The sequence below is a fragment of the Balaenoptera ricei genome, chromosome 10 (genome assembly GCF_028023285.1).
Source record: "Balaenoptera ricei isolate mBalRic1 chromosome 10, mBalRic1.hap2, whole genome shotgun sequence".
In the NCBI taxonomy this organism is placed as follows: Eukaryota; Metazoa; Chordata; class Mammalia; order Artiodactyla; family Balaenopteridae; genus Balaenoptera; species Balaenoptera ricei.
The window spans coordinates 81,889,712-81,913,678 of NC_082648.1; the positions used below are offsets into that span (position 1 = coordinate 81,889,712).

The window sequence follows — 23,967 nt, forward strand, 5'->3', positions numbered from 1 at the left end:
TCATTCCTAATTCTGATGAATTGTCTTCTCCCTTTTTTTCTTGAGTCTGGCTAATGGTTTATCAATTTTGTTTATCGTCTCAAAGAACCAGCTTTTAGTTTTATTGATCTTTGCTATTGTTTCCTTCATATCTTTTTCATTTATTTCTGATCTGATCTTTATGATTTCTTTTCTTCTGTTAACTTCAGGGATTTTTGTTCTTCTTTCTCTAATTGCTTTAGGTATAAGTTTAGGTTGTTTATGTGAGATGATTCTTGTTTCTTGAGGTAGGATTGTATTGCTATAAACTTCCCTCTTAGAACTGCTTTTGCTGCATCCCATAGGTTTTGGGTCGTCATGTTTTCATTGTCATTTGTTTCTAGGTATTTTTTGATTTCCTCTTTGATTTATTCAGTGATCTCTTGGTTATTTAGTACTGTATTGTTTAGCCTCCATGAGTTTGTATTTTTTACAGATTTTTTCCCGTAATTGATATCTAGTGTCATAGTGTTGTGGTCGGAAAAGATACTTGATACGATTTCAATTTTCTTAAATTTACCAAGGCTCGATTTGTGACCCAAGATATGATGTATCCTGAAGAATGTTCCATAAGCACTTGAGAAGAAAGTGTAGTCTGTTGTTTTTGGGTGGAATGTCCTATAAATATCAATTAAGTCCATCCTGTTTAATGTATCATTTAAAGCTTGTGTTTCCTTATTTATTTTCATTTTGGATGATCTGTCCATTGGTGAAAGTGGGGTGTTAAAGTCCCCAACTATGATTGAGTTGCTGTCGATATCCCCTTTAATGGCTGTTAGCATTTGCCTTATGTATTGAGGTGCTCTTATGTTGGGTGCATAAATATTTACAATTGTTATATCTTCTTCTTGGATTGATCCCTTGATCATTATGTAGTGTCCTTCTTTGTCTCTTGTAATAGTCTTTATTTTAAAGTCCATTTTGTCTGATATGAGAATTGCTACTCCAGCTTTCTTTTGATTTCCATTTGCATGGAATATCTTTTTCCATCCCCTCACTTTCAGTCTGTATGTGTCCCTAGGTCTGAAGTGGGTCTCTTGTAGACAGCATATATATGGGTCTTGTTTTTGTATCTATTCAGCCAGTCTGTGTCTTTTGGTTGGAGCATTTATTCCATTTACATTTAAGGTAATTATCGATATGTATGTTCCTATTACCATTTTCTTAATTGTTTTGGGTTTGTTATTGTAGGTGTTTTCCTTCTCTTGTGTTCCTTGCCTAGAGAAGTTCCTTTAGCATTTGTTGTAAAGCTGGTTTGGTGCTGCTGAATTCTCTTAGCTTTTGCTTGTCTGTAAAGGTTTTAATTTCTGCATCGAATCTGAATGAGATCCTTGCTGGATAGAGTAATCTTGGTTGTAGGTTTTTCCCTTTCATCACTTTAAATATGTCCTGCCACTCCCTTCTGGCTTGCAGAGTTTCTGCTGAAAGATCAGCTGTTAACCTTATGGGGATTCCCTTGTATGTTATTTGTTGCTTTTCCCTTGCTGCTTTTAATATTTTTTCTTTGTATTTTTGATAGTTTGATTAATATGTGTCTTGGTGTGTTTCTCCTTGGATTTATCCTGTATGGCACTCTCTGTGCTTCCTGGACTTGTTTGACTATTTCCTTTCCCATATTAGGGAAGTTTTCAACTGTAATGTCTTCAAATATTTTCTCAGTCTCTTTCTTTTTCTCTTCTTTTTCTGGGACCCATATAATTCAAATGTTGGTGCGTTTAATGTTGTCACAGAGGTCTCTGAGCCTGTTCTCAATTCTTTTCATTCTTTTTTCTTTATTCTGGTCTGTGGTAGTTATTTCCACTATTTTATCTTCTAGATCACTTATCCGTTCTTCTGCCTCAGATTCCTTCTAGAGAATTTTTAATTTCATTTATTGTGTTGTTCATCATTGTTTGTTTGCTGTTTAGTTCTTCTGGGTCCTTGTTAAACATTTCTTGTATTTTCTCCATTCTTTTTCCAAGATTTTGGATCATCTTTACTGTCATTACTCTGAATTCTTTTTCAGGTAGGCTGCCTATTTCCTCTTCATTTGTTTGGTCTGGTGGGTTTTTACCTTGCTTCTTCATCTGCTGTGTGTTTCTCTGTCTACTCATTTTGCTTAACTTACTGTGTTTGGGGTCTCCTTTTCTCAGGCTGCAGGTTCGTAGTTCCCATTGTTTTTGGTGTCTGCCCCCAGTGGGTAAGTTTGGTTCAGTGGGTTGTGTAGGCTTCCTGGTGGAGGTGACTGGTGCCTGTGTTCTGGTGCATGAGGCTGGATCTTGTCTTTCTGGTGGTCAGGACTGCATCTGGTGGTGTGTTTTGGGGTGTCAGTGACCTTAGTATGATTTTAGGCAGCCTCTGTGCTAATGGGTGGGATTGTGTTCCTGTCTTGCTAGTTGTTTGCCATGAGGTGTCCAGCACTGTAGCTTGCTGGTCATTGAGTGGAGCTGCATCTTAGCGTTGAGATGGAGATCTCTGAGAGAGCTTTCTCACCGTTTGTTATTACGTGAGGCTGGGAGGTCTCTGGTGGACCAATGTCCTGAACTTGGCTCTCCCGCCTCAGAGGCTCAGGCCCGACACCTGGCCAGAGCACCAAGACCCTGAGCACACAACAGGCTGAGAGGCTTGTCTGCTCACCCAGCAGGGTGGGTGGGGGCTTCGGAGGTCAGATCCCAGGGAGAGGACTCTTACCTCCCGCTTCTGATTGGTCACTAAACCCCATTGCCTCAGGCAAGGCTTAAATCTTCCCATTCTTTTTATTCCCCGTTGCGGAACTCCATTTCAGGGCTCTTTTTTCTCAGGACAGCCTCAGAGGCCTTTGATCTCTCCTGGCTCCTACATGTAGCTTTGTCCTCCGTCTGCTTTGCATCTTTCACACTTTTCTCAGAATTAATTTCTAAAGTGTAAATCAAATAATTGTACTCCATTGCTCTTTGGATTTGCCGTTTAGCCGTAGTCCATATTCCTTGCAATGGTGTGGAAGCTCTCCATGTTCTGACCATGGACCACCTCTACAGCATAATTTATCTTAAACCTTCTCATCCAGCTTTAAAAAAGACTTTCAAATCAGTGACCACAGCAAGCACCTCAAGCATTCCTAACACTGTGTGTGCCTGGAATGATTTTCCCTCTGTCAAGAGCCTGTCTTCCTCATCTTTGACTCCCTGTTGCTTAGAGTGTGGCAAACAGAGGTGGTCAACCAACATTTGCTGAAGGAATTGTGTAAATGGTAATAATTACATCTGAATTAATATGTTAACATGCCATTGTGGGGCTTTACAAAAATTGATTCAATTCTATATTTTTGGAAGTAGGATTTTGTACTTTTTTTTTTGCTTTTGAAAATTTTTTTGACTAAGGAAAGGTGATCTTAACTAAATGAATGCTTTGAAGAAACCTATTTTACCATGTTTCTTTCCATATGTTAGTCCAATAAGGCTGCTATAACAAAAATCCAGAGATTGGATGGCTTAAACAACATTTATTGCTCACAGTTCTGGAGACTGGGAAATGCAGGATCAGGGTGCTGGAAAATTCAGTGTCTGCTGAGGGCCTGCTTCCCCCTGTGTCCCCATATGGCAGACAGCGAGGTTGCAACACATAAATTTTGGGAGGACACAAACATTCAGTCTACTGACCTCTACTAATTTATTGAATCAATTAAGAAGAATCGTTTCCATTTTAGTTTTGTACATTTTAAGAAGTGCTTTCCTAAGTTGCATAAACGTTATTTATATTCTTTTTCTTTTCCTCATGTGTTTCAGTTTCATGCTTTAAGTGGCAGAAGTATTTGCAACTACCATCTGGTCTGTGACAGTGACATGAACCTGCAGAATAAAGAATCTGTGGCCCAGTGTCTGCATATCTTGTCCTCCTTAAGGCTCATCATGCAGGTGGCTTTGTCACAGGAGCAACTTTGCTGGATTATATTCAATGGTATATGTCAGTGTCTTTTATTTTTCATTGTGTCTTTCAGAAAGGTATTTAAATACTAAGTTTGACGGTGACTTGATTACCTTGTGATTTAAAACATGTTCATTTCCTCCTAGGGGCAAGATGGGAATAAAGATGCAGACCTACTAGAGAATGGACTTGAGGATACGGGGAGGGGGAAGGGTAAGCTGGGACAAAGTGGGAGAGTGGCATGGACATACATACACTACCAAAATGTAAAATAGATAGCTAGTGGGAAGCAGCCACATACCACAGGGAGATCAGCTCGGTGCTTTGTGATCACCTAGAGGGGTGGGATAGGGAGGGTGGGAGGGAGGGAGATGCAAGAGGGAAGAGATATGGGGACATATGTATATGTATAACTGATTCACTTTGTTATAAAGCAGAAACTAACACACCATTGTAAAGCAATTATACTCCAATGAAGATGTTATTTCCTAATAGGATACTTGTGGGCTTTTTTACATTTTTATTACATTTCAGTTTGTCCTTATGAGCAGGGACTTATACAGCATGTCTGTGGGTTTTCTGCTCAAGGGAGGGTCAGAGGCTGTGGAGATAATCAGTTTCACGTATATACAAAATAGGGACCACAGTTAGTAAGTAAATATAAATGGGGAAGGATCGGAGGACAGGTTAGATTGTTTCTAAGCATCATCCATTTATTGGTCCTCTCCATGAATACTTTGGCCAATGACCAGGGCTTCCTATGAATCAACCTTCTCCTCCTACTTGTTTTTGAGTGAGGAGCTCTGAGAACGTGCATGTATGTATGTGTATAGTGTATTTACATACATATATATGCATTGTACAGATACACATATATACATGTATACGCATTATATATGTCTCATGAAATGAATCTTATCTATCAAAATGTAGCATTTGTTTTTTCCTTTTAAGACTTACAATTTAAATTCAACTAAAATTCTCTTTAAAGTTACAATTTGAAGTTACGATAAGTCTCCTGATGAGTTGCCTACGGTATTGTTTTCTGGATAACATATTCCTAAAAGAAAAATAATAACAGTGTGTTCTGTGTGCCTAAGACCAGGGCAAAATAACTTGGAAGAAAACATATTGGATTTTCTCTCATCCATGGCAACTGACAGTACATTTCCTAGCCTTTTCCTTCCTTGCTCTCCCCAAATAATTTTTTTGACATTTTGATTGTAATTAGACCTTACATTTGCTACCAGAGATGAGGCTGACTCTGGAAGACATTTTTCAGTCCAGTGATTGTTAAGCTTTTGTGCCTCCTCATCCTCAGATTTGCCACGGCCATCTCTCCACCTGAATTGCTCACACATCTTGGCAGGGATTGAGCAGGAGCAGAGCGTCTGTGCTCAAGAAGGAGTGAGAGGCCTGAGGGTTGGGCCCTGCAGTCAGGCTTTGCTTGAAAGGTGGAAATGATGCAGCATGACTCCCTGTCTGAAACCCTTTTCAGATCACACACAAAACCCCCCAATATTCTTTTTTTTTTTTTTTCAAATTTACCATTCATTCTTATATTTATTTATTTATTTATTTTTGGCTGTGTTGGGTCTTCATTTCTGCGCGAGGGCCCTCTCTAGTTGCGGCGAGCGGGGGCCACTCCCCATCGCGGCGAGCGGGCCCCTCACTATCGCGGCCTCTCTTGTTGCGGAGCACAAGCTCCAAACGCGCAGGCTCAGCAGCTGTGGCCCAGGGGCCCAATCGCTCCGCGGCATGTGGGATCCTCCCGGACCAGGGCTCGAACCCGTGTCCCCTGCATTGGCAGGCAAACTCTCAACCACTGCGCCACCAGGGAAGCCTGCCCCCCAATATTCTTAAAAAAAAAAAAAGATTGAACGATTTCTGTATCTTCTACATCCTTTTTCTGGTGCGTGCTTTTTCCTTATACATATGACATCGTGTTCTAGATTTTATCCTGTTTCCTAAATATTTTTCAGCTCAGCACTATGGTTTTAGAATCTAGCCGTGTTGCTATATGTAAACCTAGTTTGTTAACTCTGCCTGCTGAATTATGTTTGGCAGATACCTATACTCCCGTAGGGATGGCCACCTGGTTTGCCCTGCCTCTCTAACTGCACAAATAATTCTGCAGTGAATATCCTCGCCTCTGTCCTTTTATAGACCTGTGTGAGAGTTTTCTGGGACTTATGCCCAGGAGTGAGGTTCCTGGATTGTGGGAGGTACATATACTTAGTGTCATTAACTGCTGTTCCTGTTTTAGTTAATTCATCTCAAACTTATTAAGTGCCAGGCATTGTTCTAGATGCTAGAGATACAGGAGTGGACGACAGACAAAAACCCTGTTCTCATGCTTACATAATACTTCAGGGAGGTGATAAACAAATCAAAACTAAATGATGTATCAGATGGTGATGAGTGCTATGGAGGAAAATAAAGCCGAGAAAGGGGTTAGGGAGAGCACTGGCTGGGCTGCAATTTTATTTTATTTTTTTTTAAAGATGTATTTATTTATTTATTTTATTTTTATTGTTTTGGCTGCATTGGGTCTTCGTTGCTGCGCACAGGCTTTCTCTAGTTGCGACGAGCGGGGGCTACTCTTCGTGGTGGTGCGCGGGCTTCTCATTGCGGTGGCTTCTCTTGTCGTGGAGCACGGACTCTAGGCACATGGGCTTCAGTAGTTGTGGCACGCGGGCTCAGTAGTTGCGGCACGCGGGCTCAGTAGTTGCGGCTCACGGGCTCTAGAGCGCAGGCTCAGTAGTTGTGGTGCACAGGCTTAGTTCCTCCGCAGCATGTAGGATCTTCCCAGACCAGGGCTCGAATCCGTGTCCCCTGCATTGGCAGGCGGATTCTTAACCACTGCGCCACCAGGGAAGTCCCGGGCTGCAGTTTTAAGTGGAATGGCCAGGGTAGGCCTCACCTGAGATGAGATGCCGTGTGAGTAAACACCTGACTGAGACATCTGGGTGTTTGGGGGAAGGGCATTCCAACTGGTAGATTAACAAGTGTAAACAGTTTGTAGTTTTAAAACTTTGGAATTTAAGTCATGAAAAAATAAATTGACCTGCAGTCAATTTCTCAAAATACATTTGACCTTTCCAGTTAGACGTTAATCCTCTTTTAATTGACTATTATACACACACACCCTTGTTTTTAAGATATTTAACCAATCTTGGTTCTTTCACAAAATCTAACTGGGTAAATGAATGTTGGATAACATCTGACATCTCAACTAACCTGAACCCAACTCATTTGAACCCTCAAATAGTCAAGATTATTTTGGTGGTGGCTATCTTAGATGAAAAAGAGTCACATGACAAGGCAGTAAACTCCGTATTAGGGATTTGGTTAAAAATTAAACAAACTTCCAAAGATAGCCTGAGAACGTAAAGATTTAGTCTGTGCTCCGTTTTGTACCCTGTACTCTCTCCATCGGGCTCCTGCGGTGGAATCTGTGAGCCATGCCAAGATCCTGAACCATCAGAGGAGGATTCAGTTATAGTCAGGATGCACTAGGGCTGCAAAGGTTAAAGGCACATCTTTGAAACACAGAGGGCCCTTGTTATTCTTGAGGGCGGTCTCCCGGGGCTTTCTGAAATCCTGCAGCTCCCATTGCTGAATGTTTGTCTGGGCTTCTGGCTTACACCTGAATCACGTGTTTTGTGGAGAGTCATGTGTTTCCTATGCATATCCTTACTTGGTGACTTTTTTTTTTTTTTTCCGTAAAACCAGTTATACAGTCGGGTCAACAAAGCCAAGTCGAGATGAGAATGCGGAGCTTGAGCTCTTACTAGCTGAGTGGTTTTTTACCCCAGTGGATCTTACATGAGATAAACAACTCTCTGTCATGGGAGCAGGCACACTAAGACTGTGGGGGACTTGTATTCTCTGTGAACTTTCTGGTACTTTAAGTGTTTAAGATTCTATTCAATACTTTTTGGTCACTGATTTGTGTAATGTTTATTATGCTTGCAGATGTATTTTAATCAAGGGATGTGTGTTTTGGAGCAGATGCTGTTTTCTCAGAAGCTTTTAAAGTTTAAACGTGAACATAGGATTTGGAATTGTTGAATTTTGGTGGTTATGAATTTTAGATCAGATATTTTATAGAAAATATTTAGATTGCTTGTCATTATAATTACACGCCTTTTTAAAGCATGGTATTATACTGTCTTTTGGGTTATGTTTATAGCCCGATAATGTCCTTTGTATACAGAAGGATATATGGTGATGTCATTCCCCACTCGTCCTCCAAATGCTGCCACCAAATGAGTCTTCTATCCTCATTTAATTAATGGCTTGATTTAAAAAAAAAATCATACTTGAATGATCTTAAATAGGAGTTGGAAATGGCGTTTTTCATTAGAGTGCTTATGGGATGTACCTTAATAATGGGATACATATTATATGAGACAGTGAATGAATATAATACAACCTATTATGCATTATGAGTTTTAAATTATGAGTTTCCTTTTTGCGTATTGTGTGCCATCTGATTAAATGTGTATTCTAGTCTTATTTGGAGATAAATCTTCAGTTTTTCAACTGTGAGGAAACCATGGGAACCCATAACATTTTATATGAATTAATAAAACCACAAAGTACATAAATTATGCTACTAAAATACTCTTTTGTTCAATATATTTCAAAACTTAAACTGCCTTTAAAATGAGACTAAAAGATTCCTGTGTCAACATACTTAAAATATGGTCATATTATTTCTTTCAATAATTTGGCTACAAGTTACAAAAAAGTTTATAATAATTGTAACTCTCTGGCCATTATCAGATTTTCTCATGAGAAAATCACTTGTTTTGGGAACTACCAACTTAAACTGCAGAAACTGGAATGTAAAATTTCATCATCTGACTGTAAAACATGTTAATCTTTTTCTCCATCTAGGTACCATTTACATTTACACCATTTGCAGAAAACTGATGATCATAGGTCACTCTTCTAAGGTATGGAATTTACTGACAAAATATCTTCCCCTGTAATTCCTGGCTTTCTTAAGACTTTTGTTAGCATTGCATACTAAACAAAGAAAATTTGTGAATTATATAACAAAATTTAGTGAATTTACATAGGTTTACTGTTTTTAGTTTTCCTTTAATATGATCATGTAAAAATGTAGACAATAAAGTATTAATGAGAGGAAAGAATTTCTAAAATTGATAGGTATTTCTCCAGTGTCCTTCAGTCTCTCAAATTAGTCATAACTTGTCAATGTGTTACTGAACATCCATCTGATAACTATATCTCTAGGTAGGGTGGCCATCCATTCTAGCTTGCCCAAGACAGTCCTGTTTTATGCCTGTTGTCCTGGAGTAATTATTAGTAGTGCCTACTTTCACTTTTAAAAATGTGCTGGTTTGGATGATAAACTATGGTTAGCCTGTCTATGTCTTGTTATGGAGCTTGGACTGCATTTTGCTTGAAGAGCTGGACTGTACTTATGGTCCAGATACTAGTTGGGTGAACAAACTCCTAAACTCTGTCCCAGTTATGAGCTGACTTTGTCTTACAGTAAGATTCTCACTGACCAGTACTCACTGCTTAGTTTTAGCTCGAGGAAGTGGCTGACACTTCTATTGACTTCCTTACCATGTTGGTAGCACTTCTGTCTGCAGGAGACATATTTATTCCCTGCGTTCACTGTCTAGTCATTGGAATGTAGGCCAAGAAGGGAAAATATACTCTCCTTGAGACCATGCTTGAGTTCTTTCTGGCATTTGCAACACTACTACTTTAGCTTCTCTATTGCATGCAAAACCTTGCTCTGAATATTCTAACGCTCGGGACAGATATTTTTTCCTTACTTCCTCAAAACATAGCCAAGTATCTTAAAAGTTGACAATGCTTAAGAAATAGATAGAAGCAAAGATATTTGCATGCTTAATGGATAACATGAATTGGGTGTTCTCTCTCTGTTTTGTTCCTTGCATTTAAAAGCTCTATTACTGACAGTGACTTGAACAAACTCTCTGCCAGCTTTTTGAATGTGAATTAAAATGAGGGGAGACTGTCCTGTGTATAATGTAAATTTGGCCTACAGACTATTGCAATGATTCTCTATCCAGTTCCAGATGACTTCCTAAAAAGAATTTGCAATCTCCTGTTGCACTTGCTGTAGCAACAAATACTGCTCCACGGAGCCATCATAGTTTGGTCTGCTTATAGCATTTGTCTGGCAAAACTTTGAAGGGCAGAGGTGTCTGTGCCAACATTTAACTGTTAATGTTTGTACTTGTTAATGCTGAGAGAATTTTAATGTAACATGATAGTCATCTTAGAATAATTTCTGATTTATACCCTTTGTAAGACATCTTCTCTCCCCCTCATATAACTTGAGTTTCTCTCTGACAAAATAAGGAAGGCCTGAAGGAGGATCGTTCTATGTCCCAATCTTGTGGGATGGGAGTGGGGGGAGTGAGGAATGCAAGAATTTGGGGGTGGTGGGTGGCTGTACAGTTGGCACTTTCAGATCAGGATGAAATTCTTTCAGTTTGTTCAGTATAATAAGTTTCAAGGAGATTAATTTTCACCCTGAAATTCACAAACCCTCAGCTGACAAGTTGATTCCTGAGCTGAGACTATAAATGGACTCGATGGGTCCATTTAATGGGGACAAGCCCTTGGCAATCCAGCCACGTCTGAATCCTCCTGATTCTGTAGCTACTTTAGAGTTCAAGTCTGTTATAGCAAAAGACAGAAGGAGTAACGATGTGGAAGCCTTAGGCTTTTCTTGGTGTCACCCCAGAGCAATCTAAAGTCCTATTCCTATAGGAGCTGGGAATTATGATTACCATTTGTTATTATTATTGAATCCCTACTCTGTGTTAGGTACTGTGTGAAGGGCTTTGCGTACACAGTAATGCCATAATAGTCTTATGAGGTGGGCACCACCACCATCACTGTCCTTTGTTGAATGAATGCTTATCATCTCTAAGGTATGCTTCTAAGCACTTTCGCATATTATCTCATTTAATCCTCACACCAGCACTTTGAGAAGGTGCCATCATTACCTTTATCTTATAGACGAGGAAGCTGAGGCTTAGAAAGTTAATTCGCTCAAGGTCATACATCTAGTTAGAGATGTAGCGGAGGCCAGAGCCAATGCCACCCTGTACTGCCTCTCAGCACCATTAGAATAAGGCGTGTCTGTTGGCATATCCCATGACCCACCCTATTTTGGTTCATCTCTGCAAATGGAGGAGTTGTGTGGGAGCTCCTGATATAATGTTGAAATATTTTCTGACATGACTGAAGGCATCCTGAAGACCAAGACTGGCCAGGGCTTTTCCCCAAATGGGAAGCACTTTTGTGCTGTGGCAGGTCACCAGCATAAGCTTAGCGAATGGAGGGAGGGCAGCTCTCTAAGCCTCTCCCTAAAGACATAAGACAGTTTGCTTTCCTTTATGGTAAAAGCTGTAGTTTCTTCTGAGGCATTTACAACTGTAGTATAGTACTCAGCAAACATTAAAGAATTCAGTAGAATCTATTCATTCTAAGAAAATGTTGGTTTCTGTTTCCCTTTACTATAAAACTGAAATAGTTTGGTAAAGTGTGTGGCTTGAACAGTGGTTGTCAGATCAGTCCACATACTGTTACATAAACTTCAAGTCCAGCCTTTGAAATACTTCTCAGTGTTTTCCCTCAAAGGGTATGAGTTGATATAAATGACGCTGCAGTGCCATCCTGTGGCTCAGCTGATTCATTGTGTGTGTGTTTTTCCTACTTGACACCTGAACCATGCTTTTGCTAGGCTCCTATAATATGGTTTTTCAAAGTTGCTTTTTTTTTTTTTTAAATGAAGACAGTAGTCCTGCTGAAATCATCAATTTTTTATTAATAGAAATAATTCTTTCTTTCAGGGGCAAGAAAAAATGCTACAATTTAAGAGGGTTTTTTTTTTTTTGGAAATGGCATTTCATCTTTAAAACCTGAATGATGGTTTCTCAGAGCCCTAAGTGGAATGATGGCTTTTCTCCTTTTTGTCATAGTTTCCCTATGTAGTGGGAAGAATCCTGCTCCACTTGGGAATCCAGAGACCTGAATTTCAGCCCCAGCTCTGTCACTTACAAGCAGTTTAGTCTCTTGGAGTCAGATTAGGTTACTTTTAAGGTCCCTTCTGGCACTAAAATCTGTGATTTAGGGTCTTTGATGCTAAGTCTGAGGCCAAACCCAGATATCATGTGAACAGCTGTTCACTGATGCTATTTTTACTTTGAAATGTGAAATTTCTAATACCAGGAATCCTGAGAGCTTTGGAAAGACGTGGATATAAAGGGGGGAAATTTATACATGGTTTAATTCCACCTCCCCCAAAATACAACAACCTGAATGTAAAAATCCACAGTAAGATTTCTGTGCAGCAGATACGAGGAACTCAAGAGTTTTGATGACTGTTAATTCCATATCAGTTGTGTGGCAAAATCAGCAAACAATGACAGCAGCAGCAACGAAAACAGCAATAAAGCGACCCCAGGCCAACTTAGTAGAGATATAGTGTCCAGAACCAGGGAGGGGGAGTTTCCTTTCACTGTGGTCTAGTTACACACTTTAAAGGGACTTCGGCAACCTGGAGCAAAGCCGCGGAAGACCAACCATGATGGGAAAGGGAAGTGCAGTCCTGGGAGGTATAGAGGGCTTGGGGAGCTTTATCCTGGAGAGAGAGCTGGGGGAGAGGGCAGGCTGCATACGTGCTTTCAGATTCGTGGAAGGCGGTGATTTGCAAGTTGAGTTTTGAGTGGTCTTGTGATGTTCCAGAAGGCATAACTAGGATGAATGCACCGGAGGTGTATCAAGGTGGATTGCATTTCAGATTAAAGAAGTTCATTGTTAGAATTGTCTTCTTATGCCACGTGGCATGTTCCTTGTTACTGGAGGTGGGAAGTCATGGGCGGGGAAGGTGTGGGACATCAGGCGGTGGTGCTGGTGACGTTGGGGAGAGGATGAAATTAGATAGATTTTCAGCCCTTTTATCCTGTGATTACCTGAAGTAGGTCCATGTTTAGCGTCATGAACTGAAACTTTTCAATGGAGGTCAGTCAGTCAGTCAGCAAAGATTTGTTGCATGTTTACTACACGCCAGATAAAATTCTGGGGGCTGGGGATACAGTGGTGAACAAGACAGACAGGGCCCTTTCCTAAGGTGAACTTGCATTCTAGTGGGATGAGCTTACACTCCCAGCGGATAGCAAAGGATATTACAAGTCTGTGTCAAACCCCGCTCTGCCTCCAACAGCCCCCTTTCCTCTGGACTCAAAATTGACCAGACGGTGGAGAATTCTGGCTTTTCAGGCTTCTTTTTTCTTTTAGATGTCCGCTGAGCTGCTTGCACACATGTTATACACATTGTCTTTGAGGGCTCCAAAGATGGTAATAGGGTCTGAATGTTACCAGTGTTTCATCTGTTTTTACTGTTAAATGCTTTGTCAGTCTGATGGGTTTGCTTTATACATGTGAAGCTCCTGGACCTTTTTGATGATTTGCCTTTTCACATTGGGTCTGACTACTATAGACTTATTTTTCCTTAATTATTTCCTCAGTTATTGAAGGCTGAATTTGTTATTGGAAGAGGAGCTTTCTTCTGTTGTCCAAATTTATTATCATTATTTTCTTGAGAATCTAGACTACTTGTTAACTCTCCCTTGGTTGTTTCTGCTGACTTTAGGGTTGTTCAGTGAATGCATTTAATAGCACTTGAGAATATCTGCTAGGTACCTGGCACTGCTCTAGGTGCTGGGGATATAATAACAAAAAAGGCACTGTTCTTATTTTCAAAGAGATCAGAGTAAGGTTTCGGAATCACACACAGGAGCATATTAATGCAATTGGATGTGACATATATATGTGTATGTAAGAGTCTATGTAAATTATATACAGTGTATAGATGCACACGTATATACATACAGCACAATTACAGGAGAGACAGAACTGAAGCAAAGGTCATTTCTCTTTAGGGACGTTAGAAGAGTCCTCTTCAACAGCTAGTTCTCTTTCCCCTGCTCTTCCCACCCCCTTCTCCTCTTCCTGTTCCTCCGTCTTCCCCATGCTCCCCCTTCCTCCTTCTTTGTCTTCATTGTCATTAGCAAAGCTAACACTTAGTATGTGTTTACTGTGTTCTGAGCACTCAGCATGTATTAATGGAAACAATCCTATAAAACAGTTACTGGTATACCTATTTTGCAGATGAAGAACCTGAGGCTCGTGGAGTTTAATTGTCCAAGTACCACTGCTAATAGTGGAGGTAGAGTTTCAGCTCAGTCTTATGGGGAAGGAGAGAACAGAGTGAGCAGAGATGCATATTTGGACCATTAAGATGTTTTGTGGAATGGAAAGTATTTTGGACCAGCTTTAAGTATACTATGCAAGGTCAAGAGTAATGGGGGTGGGGTCGGGGAAGGCAGGGACCAGGTTGTGAAGGGTGTTTAAATGCCCTATAAAGGAAGCAACCGCATAGCACAGGGAGATCAGCTCGGTGCTTTGTGACCATCTAGAGGGGTGGGATAGGGAGGGTGGGAGGGAGACGCAAGAGGGAGGAGATATGGGGATATATGTACATGTATAGCTGATTCACTTTGTTATACAGCAGAAACTCACACACCATTGTACAGCAATTATACTCCAATAAAGATGTTAAAAAAAAAAAGCCCTATAAAGGGTTTGAACTTTGTTATATAGGCAATAGGGAGCCATTGGATGTTTAAAGCACAAGAGTGACACAACTCAATTTGCATTTTAGAAGGATAACTCTGGTGGAGTAAGGAAGATGCATAAGGAAGCAGAGTATTTAAGAAGATAAGGAGACAAGTGAGGAAGTATCCCGATAGTCCTGGGAGACTGCTTTGTTAAGGCTGATATTTCCATGGATAGAATTTAGAATTTGATATTCTGAGATACTTTGCTCATAGATTCTTATTTCCATCCCAGTAATAGTTCTAATGCAATATGTGGAGCAGAGACCAAATTTCTTCTAATAGTCAGTCAAGTGAAGGGCAATACAGTCCATTTACCATTTAAAATTTTATTTTTAAAAAATTTTTATTGGAGCATAGTTGATTTACTATGTTGTGTTAGTTTCAGGTATACAGCAAAGTGAATCAGTTACACATATACATATATCCACTCTTTTTTTTTCAGATTCTTTTCCCATATAGGCCATTACAGAGTACTGAGTAGGCTATACAGCAAGTTCTTATTAGTTATCTATTTTATACGTAGTAGTGTATATATGTCAATCCCAATCTCCCAATTTATCCCTCCCCCCCTTATCCACTGTTGACCATAATTTTGTTTTCTACATTCATGACTCTACTTCTGTTTTGTAAATAAGTTCATTTGTACCCCTTTTTTTTAAAGGTTCCACAGATAAGCTATATCATATGATATTTGTCTTTCTGTGTCTGACTTACTTCACTCAGTATGACAATCTCTAGGTCCATCCGTGTTGCAGCAAATGGCATTATTTTGTTCTTCTTTATGGCTGACTAATATTCCGTTGTATATATGTACCACATCTTCTTTATCCATTCCTCTGTTGATGGACATTTAAGTTGCTTCCATGTCCTGGCTACCCTTTGAGGTTTTAGAATATTTTTTTTTTTGGCTGCGTTGGGTCTTTGTTGCTGCACGCAGGCTTTCTCTAGTTGTGGCAAGCGGGAGCTACTCTTTGTTGCGGTGCGCAGGCTTCTCATTTGTGGTGGTTTCTCTCTTGTTGTGGAGCATAGGTGCATAGGCTTCAGTAGGTGCAGCATGTGGGCTCCGTAGTTGTGGCTCGTGGGCTCTAGAGCGCAGGCTCAGTAGTTATGGCACATGGGCTTAGTTGCTCCGCAGCATGTGGGATCTTCCCAGACCAGGGATCAAACCTGTGTCCCCTGCATTGGCAGGCGGATTCTTAACCACTGCGCCACCAGGGAAGTCCCTAGAATATTTTCAAAGAAAGGAAAATATTGACAAAGTTAACTGCAAAATACATACCGTCAAATAGTGTTACCCAGTTTAAAATAGTGTTTCCCAGGGCTCTATGGGAAAAATATGTCCAAAAAGGATTATCACTGGGATTGTGGGGAAAAGTTCTTTAACTGTAGATAGAATAGCACAAGAGGCTCTTACATATATTCCAACAGATGGGCCAATAACAATGGTGACCCTTCCCCAAAATTTTGTTTCAGTTTGTACCTTTGGAATAATTACACTGGTAATAGGCATTATTTATGGGCGGCTTACATTGAGTCAAAATCATCCTAGTGTGTCATGTACATTATCTCCTTCCCATAACAGTACTGCAGTGATGTGCTAAAATACCCATTTTATAGATGAGAAAATTGAGGTCTGGAGAAGTAAAATGACACAGATACTAGGTGTTAAAATTGGAACTGAAGCCCAGGTCTTTTTGATTCTAATCCTGGACCGTTTCTACCAAGTATCACAGGCCCCGGATTGTAAGCCTTTTCTATTTTTCCCTACCCTGTTTTGCCAGTTTATTTTCAGAATAATACATTGGTTTGAGACCAGCTAATAACAATTGCATTGTTGGAATTAGCTCCTAGACTACTGTTGACACTTGATAAATGTTAATAAAAATAAGCTGAGTTCATAGGATTTTAGGAGCTAAGAAGGAAGACATTCTAAAATGGCTGACTTGAGATTTTGAGTTCTTGAAATTATTCTTTTACTTTTAAATGCTTGTTTTTGTAATTGACTTATTATTTGTGGTATTTTTAGTTTAAGTAGTCAGCAACTTGGACTCACCACTCATAATTTGATAATATTAAATGAAAATCGGCATTATTAGCTTAAAATGAAAAGACATTCTATTGTGCCCTTCTTCTGTCTCAGGCCTTGGAATATCTCCTGTGGGCCAGTATATGTATGGAATCCTCGGTCCCACTTCTGTCCATCAGGTACTTGACGTGGAGAGCTACTCTTTACACCGCTGTCTGCCAATGCTACTATGACTGCCAGGCTGGTATTCACGGAGAGGTACGCTACTTTTTAACTCTGAGGATGCCAATATTTAAAAATACCACATATTCAGCATTTTTTTCTTTAGATGAGCAGCAGGAAAACAAACAAGCAAACAAAACCCAAAGAATTGCAGTGAAGCAAAGACAAATGTCCCAGGCTTTATTTGCAGAAATTTGCTTGACTTCTCCATTCTGTTGGTCTCTCACTTCACTTTCTGTTTCCCCCTTTATTCTCTATTCACTTCTACCATCTTTACTCCTTTTCTGAATCAGATCTCTGATCTCTTCCCTTCCTCATTGTATTCTTGTATGCAAGCTACTTTCTTTACCTGTTTAGTTACTGTATTCCATGCCACCTACCATCCATTTGTCTTGCTTTTCTCTGATTTATTTAGTATACTCGTATTTCTTATTTTTCCTCTTTTCCTATATATATTTTTGATTGAATATTTGAACTATAACTTAACTGGTTGGGGCTTCTATTGGCCTATGCCACACCTCTGTGCAAATGAAAACAGGCACTCTCGTTATGGTATGTGGTACTTGGCTTGTCAGTGGATGGGGTCTTGGTGAGAATTAGAAACAGGCACCCTTTCCTTTGGGCGAACCTATCCCTGCACCAGTGTGCATAGCTTGGTGAGTACAGGGTGGGTTGGATTTCAGCAGGAGAACAGCTTAATACAGCCCTTGTGGGATACTTTTTCTAGCCTAGGATACATTCTAGAAACTACTCACCATATATGCGTAGTTAGTTTTAGTGTACTAGTTGGTGGCATGTTTCTATAGCTATTAAATTTATCAGGGATCGAAATGTTTGCATAGTTTTGACCATTTGATTCCTATTGGAATTTTTTCTTATTGGAAAATGTAACCCTTTATGTTACTATTGTGTTCTAGAAGCATCTTCATGAAAAATCATAAATTATAAATAAAGTACTTCAAAGAACTAGTAAAATAAATTGCATGAATTGAACTTGTTTTGCTGTTATTGCTAAAGAATTATAATAATGGTGAACTGATTAAATAAGCTAGCCTGCTTCCTTTCCTCAGATATTAATAAATACTTCCTATATGTTGGGTACTGGAAATCCCAAAATGAATAAGACCCTTTAAGGACCTCACAATTTAGTGGACAGTATGAATAATTGAATAGATAATACAGCTTGTTTTGGTAGAAAGGTTAGAATTTGAGAAGAGCACTGAGGAGGGGTGTGTGTGTGTGTGTGTGCGTGCGCACGCACGTGCGTGTGTACATGTGTACAATGCCAGAGAAGTGATCATCTATATGAAGCTGCTGTTTGGCCCAGAATTTGACTTTCCTTACTTTTTGAATTAATTAATAAAGTTAGTATATCTGACATTTTATTAACTTTAGATTTACAGAAATTAGTGGTGTATCTCGAAAATGATTGACAGGACAGCTACCATGTTCTAAAGAATCAGCATCAGCCTAGAGTTTAATTCACCAATTAAATCAAATGTCTGGGAGAATAAAGCATACTGTCTTGATACATTTTTAATCACTATAACTTATTATGAATTAAATTTATTTTAATTGCATGTAGGCATTCGCTCGGCGTGCTTTGGCTAAAATTGATGAGTTAAGGCAACTGGAATTAATGAGTTCCTCACAATCACAGGAAGAATCCAGAGGATATTATAGAGAGGCCACGATAAAGGTATAAAAATTTCATGAAATAAAAGAAATTTACTGTACTCTACAAATGATTAAGTACTTAATATTAGTAGCTGAAAAGTACATCCCATTGTTACTTCATATATAATTCTTCTTTTTGAGGCAGATGGCAGTCATGATCTTCAAAAGGGGAGTATTCGAATCTAGAAGAAAAAACAAAAGTTTCTTTAGACCAAAGATAAGAGTTAACCTAAAGGAAGCACAAACTGTAAGTCTCAGAATGTCTTCTCTGTTTTAGACTCTTTTTGCAGTGCGTTTGTGTTATACCTCTCTGTCTTTTAAGCCTAGACACTAAGTATTAAATCCTGCCCCCTAATGCCTGCACCAATGGCAAATAGAAGAATGCCTTCCCAATTTGGACACGGCCTTGCTTCATCCCTTTCTCAAAGCTTTTGTACCTTTGCACAATCCCAGTTTTGTAACATTAAAGGCCAAGAAGCTGAAGAGCCTGGGAAAGGTTCAAATGCACAGGCTTCTGAGTGGTGCTGCAGAGGCCTTTTGACCACTTGGTGTCAGCTTCAAAGGCATTGAGGATGGAGAAGAGGTGGAGGCACCTTTTCTTATCAGCTTCTGGTTTCTCCTTTGGGAGTGTTTAGGGTGTAGGTTTTACTGGAGCAGCAAACAACCCCCATGTCTCAGTGGCTTAAAACAATTTATTTCCCACTGGAGTCAAACATTATTATAGTTATCAGGAGCTCTGCTCATGACCGATGCTCAGGGCCAGGTTGAGGAGCAGTCCTCATTTGGAAAATTGCCGGGTCGTTCTGCCAGAGGGCACCTAAGAGAGCTCTGGAGGACCTCACACAGGCACTGATGCTCAGCATGGAAGTGACAGCAGCCTCCTTTCTAACGTGGTCAGAACTCCTCACATGGCCCCTCTTGGCCACAGGTGTGTTTGGTCAACAGCACTAAGGGCTCCCAGGGAGAGGAGTGGGACATAGATATGCCTGTGGGATCCTCTGCCCTTTCTCCCTTCTGCCTTTTTCCTTCTCCCACTGTCTTCCCCCTTGCCATTCTGAATCTCAGTGTTCCTTAAGTCCCAGCTCTGTATTTCTTTGAAGTGTTCCCTGACCATTCTAGACAGTTGTAAACTCTCTTTTATGAGCTTCTTTGGGACTGAAAATGAAAGTGAGGGGGAAGAAGATGAGCACTTTCTGACGAAAGAGTAGTAGAATCTCAGAACCTGGAAGGAATTTTAGAAATCATTTGGTTCAGTCCTTTTCTATTACAGATGGGGAAAATAAAGCCCAGAGTATTTAAGCCAGCTGCTGGCAGCACCGGAACCAGAACCCAGGTCTCTAGCCCACTGTATTCTAACTTCCCCAATGACTGCCATTCTCTTTCCTCATTTCTTCTTATAATATTTGAGAGGAATTCTCTTTTTTTCTTTTAAATAAATCATATTTAAATACAAATATTATTTGGACATGGTAGCTTTCTGTTGCTACTTAGTGTCTCTGAGATAAATTGAGTACTGAGTCCAGGCATGTAGTTCATACCTCCTTTTAAATCATATCCCTTACTGACCAGTGGTGTGTAATTGGTGGGGGTCGTAGCTTGCCAAATTATAGATAATTCCTTGGATGAGCTGCTGAATAGCCTGCATCTGGTATTGTTAAGTAGTAATGCTATAGTGTTTGTTAGAGAGCAGGAGGCATATTTTTGCAGAATGTTCTGCTTTAAATTTATGAAATCGTTTTACTGTTTCTACAAAAGAAAGTATTTCAGTGTGCATTAAATTCATTTTACAGAAAATTTCTGAGTTTGTAGGACAGTTGTTAACTCACAGTGAATCATTTTGACTTTCAAAGGATTGTTTTATAGGACTGCTAATTCAGACTTCTAATGATTGACCATTTAGTGATTCATTCAATAAATATTTTTAAAGTACCTGCTCTGTGAACAAGATACGTAGAGGTTACCTTCTAGTGGAGAAATTACATAATAAATAAATAAGTAAATTATAGCTTGTGATAAGAATTAAGAAGGAAATAATGGTGGTGATTAAATGAGTTACATGTAAAGCCCTTAGACTGTTCCTGGCACGTGGTAGGTCCTCAGTTGTATGAGCTATTACTATTTTTCATTCATTCATTCAGTAGCCATGTATCGAAGGCCTACTGTGGCTCAAGAGTGGTGGCACATAGAAAAGATGAAGTCGAAATTCTTTTTTGAATGGCTTTGGAATAACAAGCAGGATTTGATTAGACAGGGAGAAGGGGGGAAAACATTCTAAGTAAAGGACAAGAGCGTGGACATAGCTTGGAAGCAAGAGTAAGCAACGACTTTTGGTAGACAGTGAGACAGTGAGAAACTGAGCTTGAATGGGGTGGATGTATTATGTTGGGGAATTAACATAATACATCTCATGGCACCGATGTCATGGAAGCCATGGTGTTTAGGGTTGGAACTGACTGCATGGGTTATATCGTTCAGCTTCTCATCCATCTTGACAATTTAAAAGATGGTTTAGTATATCCTATGCAGTACATGTACCAGGATTTGTCTAATACTTTTTATTACTAGTATTTTAGTTGTTTTCCTATTCTTTGCTGTTATAAATATTGCTGTAATCAACATCTTCAGGTATATTATTTTTTCTTTCTTTTATTTCCTGTGGGCAAAATTCATGGTGTAGAATTTGAATAATGTTACAAACACTTTTATTTCTCTTGATATATATTGCCAAATTGATTTCCGAAACGAGTACTCCAAGGTGACAACCCACATGTACCAGTTTCACCACAAGCTATTATCATTTTGATATTATTATTATTTCTTAATTTTTAAAATAATTCAGTTTTCATAAAGTGGCTTGTTTTAACTTTATTATTTTGATCCAACTTTCCCTTATATTTGTGTTTACTCTTTATATTTTCTTTTCAGGTGAATTATCTTTTACAGCTTTGACCATTTATCTACTAGAGATTTTAATTTTTAAAATGTATTTGAATAGGCTCATTTTTTTTTCATTATGCCTACGGTTTTTGTTTTTTGAATTTTATTTTATTTTTTTATACAGCAGGTTCTTATTAGTTATCTATTTTATACATATTAGTGTATATATGTCAATCCCAATCTCCCAATTCATCCCACCACCAGGCTCATTGTTTTTATAAAGATTAATATTTTGCTTGTCATGCTTGACAATCCAGTGTTTTTTAAATTGCATTAGCTTTAAATATTTTTTTGTAGATCTTTTAAATATTTATATTTTAAAATCTTTTGCTTGTTTTTCATCTATAGCTCTGATAAATCTATAGCCCTAGTTCACTTTTTGCTGGTTTTTCTAGGATGTTTTAAAAAACAATTTCACTGTAATTTATTTGGGTTTTACCATTTCATTTTGAATGCTTCTAATTATTAGAAAGTGTATTATGCTGTTCAAATATAATTTTTTAAAGCTCTGTTTTAACCCATAGCAAACATCTTAGAAGAAACCCTGACATCTGTTTGTAAAGCAAGAGAGGGCAGAGCATGAAGCTTAAGCTTTACTGAGGTTTTTAACATATCAGTTAACCTAAGGGTTGAAAGCGCATAGAAGCTAATAAGCAGGGAAGTTTTTGTTTGGGGAAAAATAGTCCAAAGCAGCTTTATCCCTGCTTTTGCTTTTCCGTCTTTCTGACTTTGCCCCAGGAAGAGGAATGAAGCAAGGAAATCGTGGGAAATATGGATATCCTCTAACTGGACATGGATTCTAGAAAAGCCAAGTAGAGCTACCTTTCTTGTTTCCTGGTAATCTAAGTACAGAGAACAGGTCATTTGTCAGAGAGAAGACTAAAGTGTGGAGGCAGGACGTGTGCTTGGGGTGAAATCATTCTGGGCCGACACAAAGCACAGTGGCTAGGGATTCGCGCGCGGCTCTAACTGGCTCTGGCTTACTTGTATACAGCTGGTCAACTCTTCTTTAGAGTTAGCTACCGTAAGACCTGTTATTTATACTATAAAATAGTGTTTCAAATTTGCGTTTGGGGACCTTCTGCATTAGAATTTCCTCCAGTGTTTACTAAAAATGTCCCACCCAGACTCACTGAATCTCTGGAGATTTGGTCTGTGAATCTAAAAAGAGCTCCTGAGAGATTTTGAGGCAACCAAAGTTTGAGTGTCAGTTCCTAAAGGCTGTAATGGAGGTACCACAAACCATATGGAGACTGATGTTGCCATTTATTAATAAACAGCCTTTTTAGGCTGCTTTGGAAACACAAACATATAAAGAGATGGCAACGTTTTTGATGTAATGGCAGCATGACATAAACTTTAATAAAGTCTGGAGTGACACCTCAAAAAATGAAAACCGTAAAAGCAGTCATCTCATCACTAGACCAACCACTCTCTTTTAGCGTTAATGAAGCACACCTTACTTGTCTTCGCCTTATACTATCAAACATTGCAGAACTTTAAAAAAGTGAGCTGTATTTTTTTTTTTTTTTTATTCCAGTTGCCGTGGCCACGTACTGTCACAGAACGGTTGTTGGATGAGATGTTTGATAGCACTGCATCCCGGTTTCTGGCTGTCTTGGAGGCTCTCTCTGACTCAAACCGGCGAACACTACAAACTGGTCCCGTTGTTACAGATGAAGTAGAAGTTCATGATGTTGTCTCAGAACTGTTTATAGCAGGAAAAGAACTTTTAATAAGTAAATATGTTGTTAAAATAATATTTTATGGTAGAACATGAATAACAAAAATTTTAGCACGGTAGTCCATACCTAAGAAACTGATACCGATTTTTATTGATCTTGAATTCAGCAACCTTGCTAGACTCAATGGATAATTCAAATAATGTATTAGTAGATTTTCTTTTGGACTTTTTATGTATACAATCATATTATCTGTGAATAATGACAATTATGTTTCTTTCTCATTCTTAACCTTTTAATTTCTTCTTTCTTGCCTTTCTTGACTTATTTTGCACTGGATAGGCTCTCCAGTAAAACATGGGATGGCAGTGGTGATAGCAGATATCCTTGTCTCATTTATGATCTCAGATGGAAAGCTTTCAGTATTTTATCATTAATATTGATATTTGCTGAAGGCTATTTTTAGATACCCTGTTTGAGATTAATGAAGTTTCTTTTATTCTTGGTTTGCTAAGAGTTTTGTTTGTTTTTAATCCTGAATAGTTGTTGAATTTTATCAAAATCCTTTTTATGGGTTTATTGAGATTTATTGAGTTAATCGATTGAATTTGTCTTTTATTTCTATTAATGTGGTACATTACATTGATTGCTTATCTAATTTTTAATTACTCCATATTTTTGGAATAAACTTAATCTGGCGGTGAGGATTATCCTTTTGATATATTGCTTGATTTTCTTGCTAGTGTTTAATATTTCTGCTTCTCTGTTCATGAGAGAGATTTCCTTTCTTATAATATCATTTTTGGGTTTTGCTCTC

General features: G+C 39.0%; 1 protein-coding gene across 2 annotated transcripts in view; it reads left to right on the plus strand.

Moving 5' to 3' along the window:
- CFAP54 (cilia and flagella associated protein 54) overlaps positions 1–23,967 on the plus strand; it is a 300,842-nt gene that overhangs the window by 17,545 nt on the left and 259,330 nt on the right. For both annotated transcript variants that reach the window (XM_059934750.1, XM_059934751.1), the window contains exons 4-9: positions 3,762–3,933; positions 8,806–8,864; positions 16,747–16,890; positions 18,440–18,553; positions 18,677–18,778; positions 23,009–23,207. In XM_059934750.1, the coding sequence (XP_059790733.1) occupies positions 3,762–3,933; positions 8,806–8,864; positions 16,747–16,890; positions 18,440–18,553; positions 18,677–18,778; positions 23,009–23,207 (790 nt within the window). The remainder of the gene's footprint in view (positions 1–3,761; positions 3,934–8,805; positions 8,865–16,746; positions 16,891–18,439; positions 18,554–18,676; positions 18,779–23,008; positions 23,208–23,967) is intronic.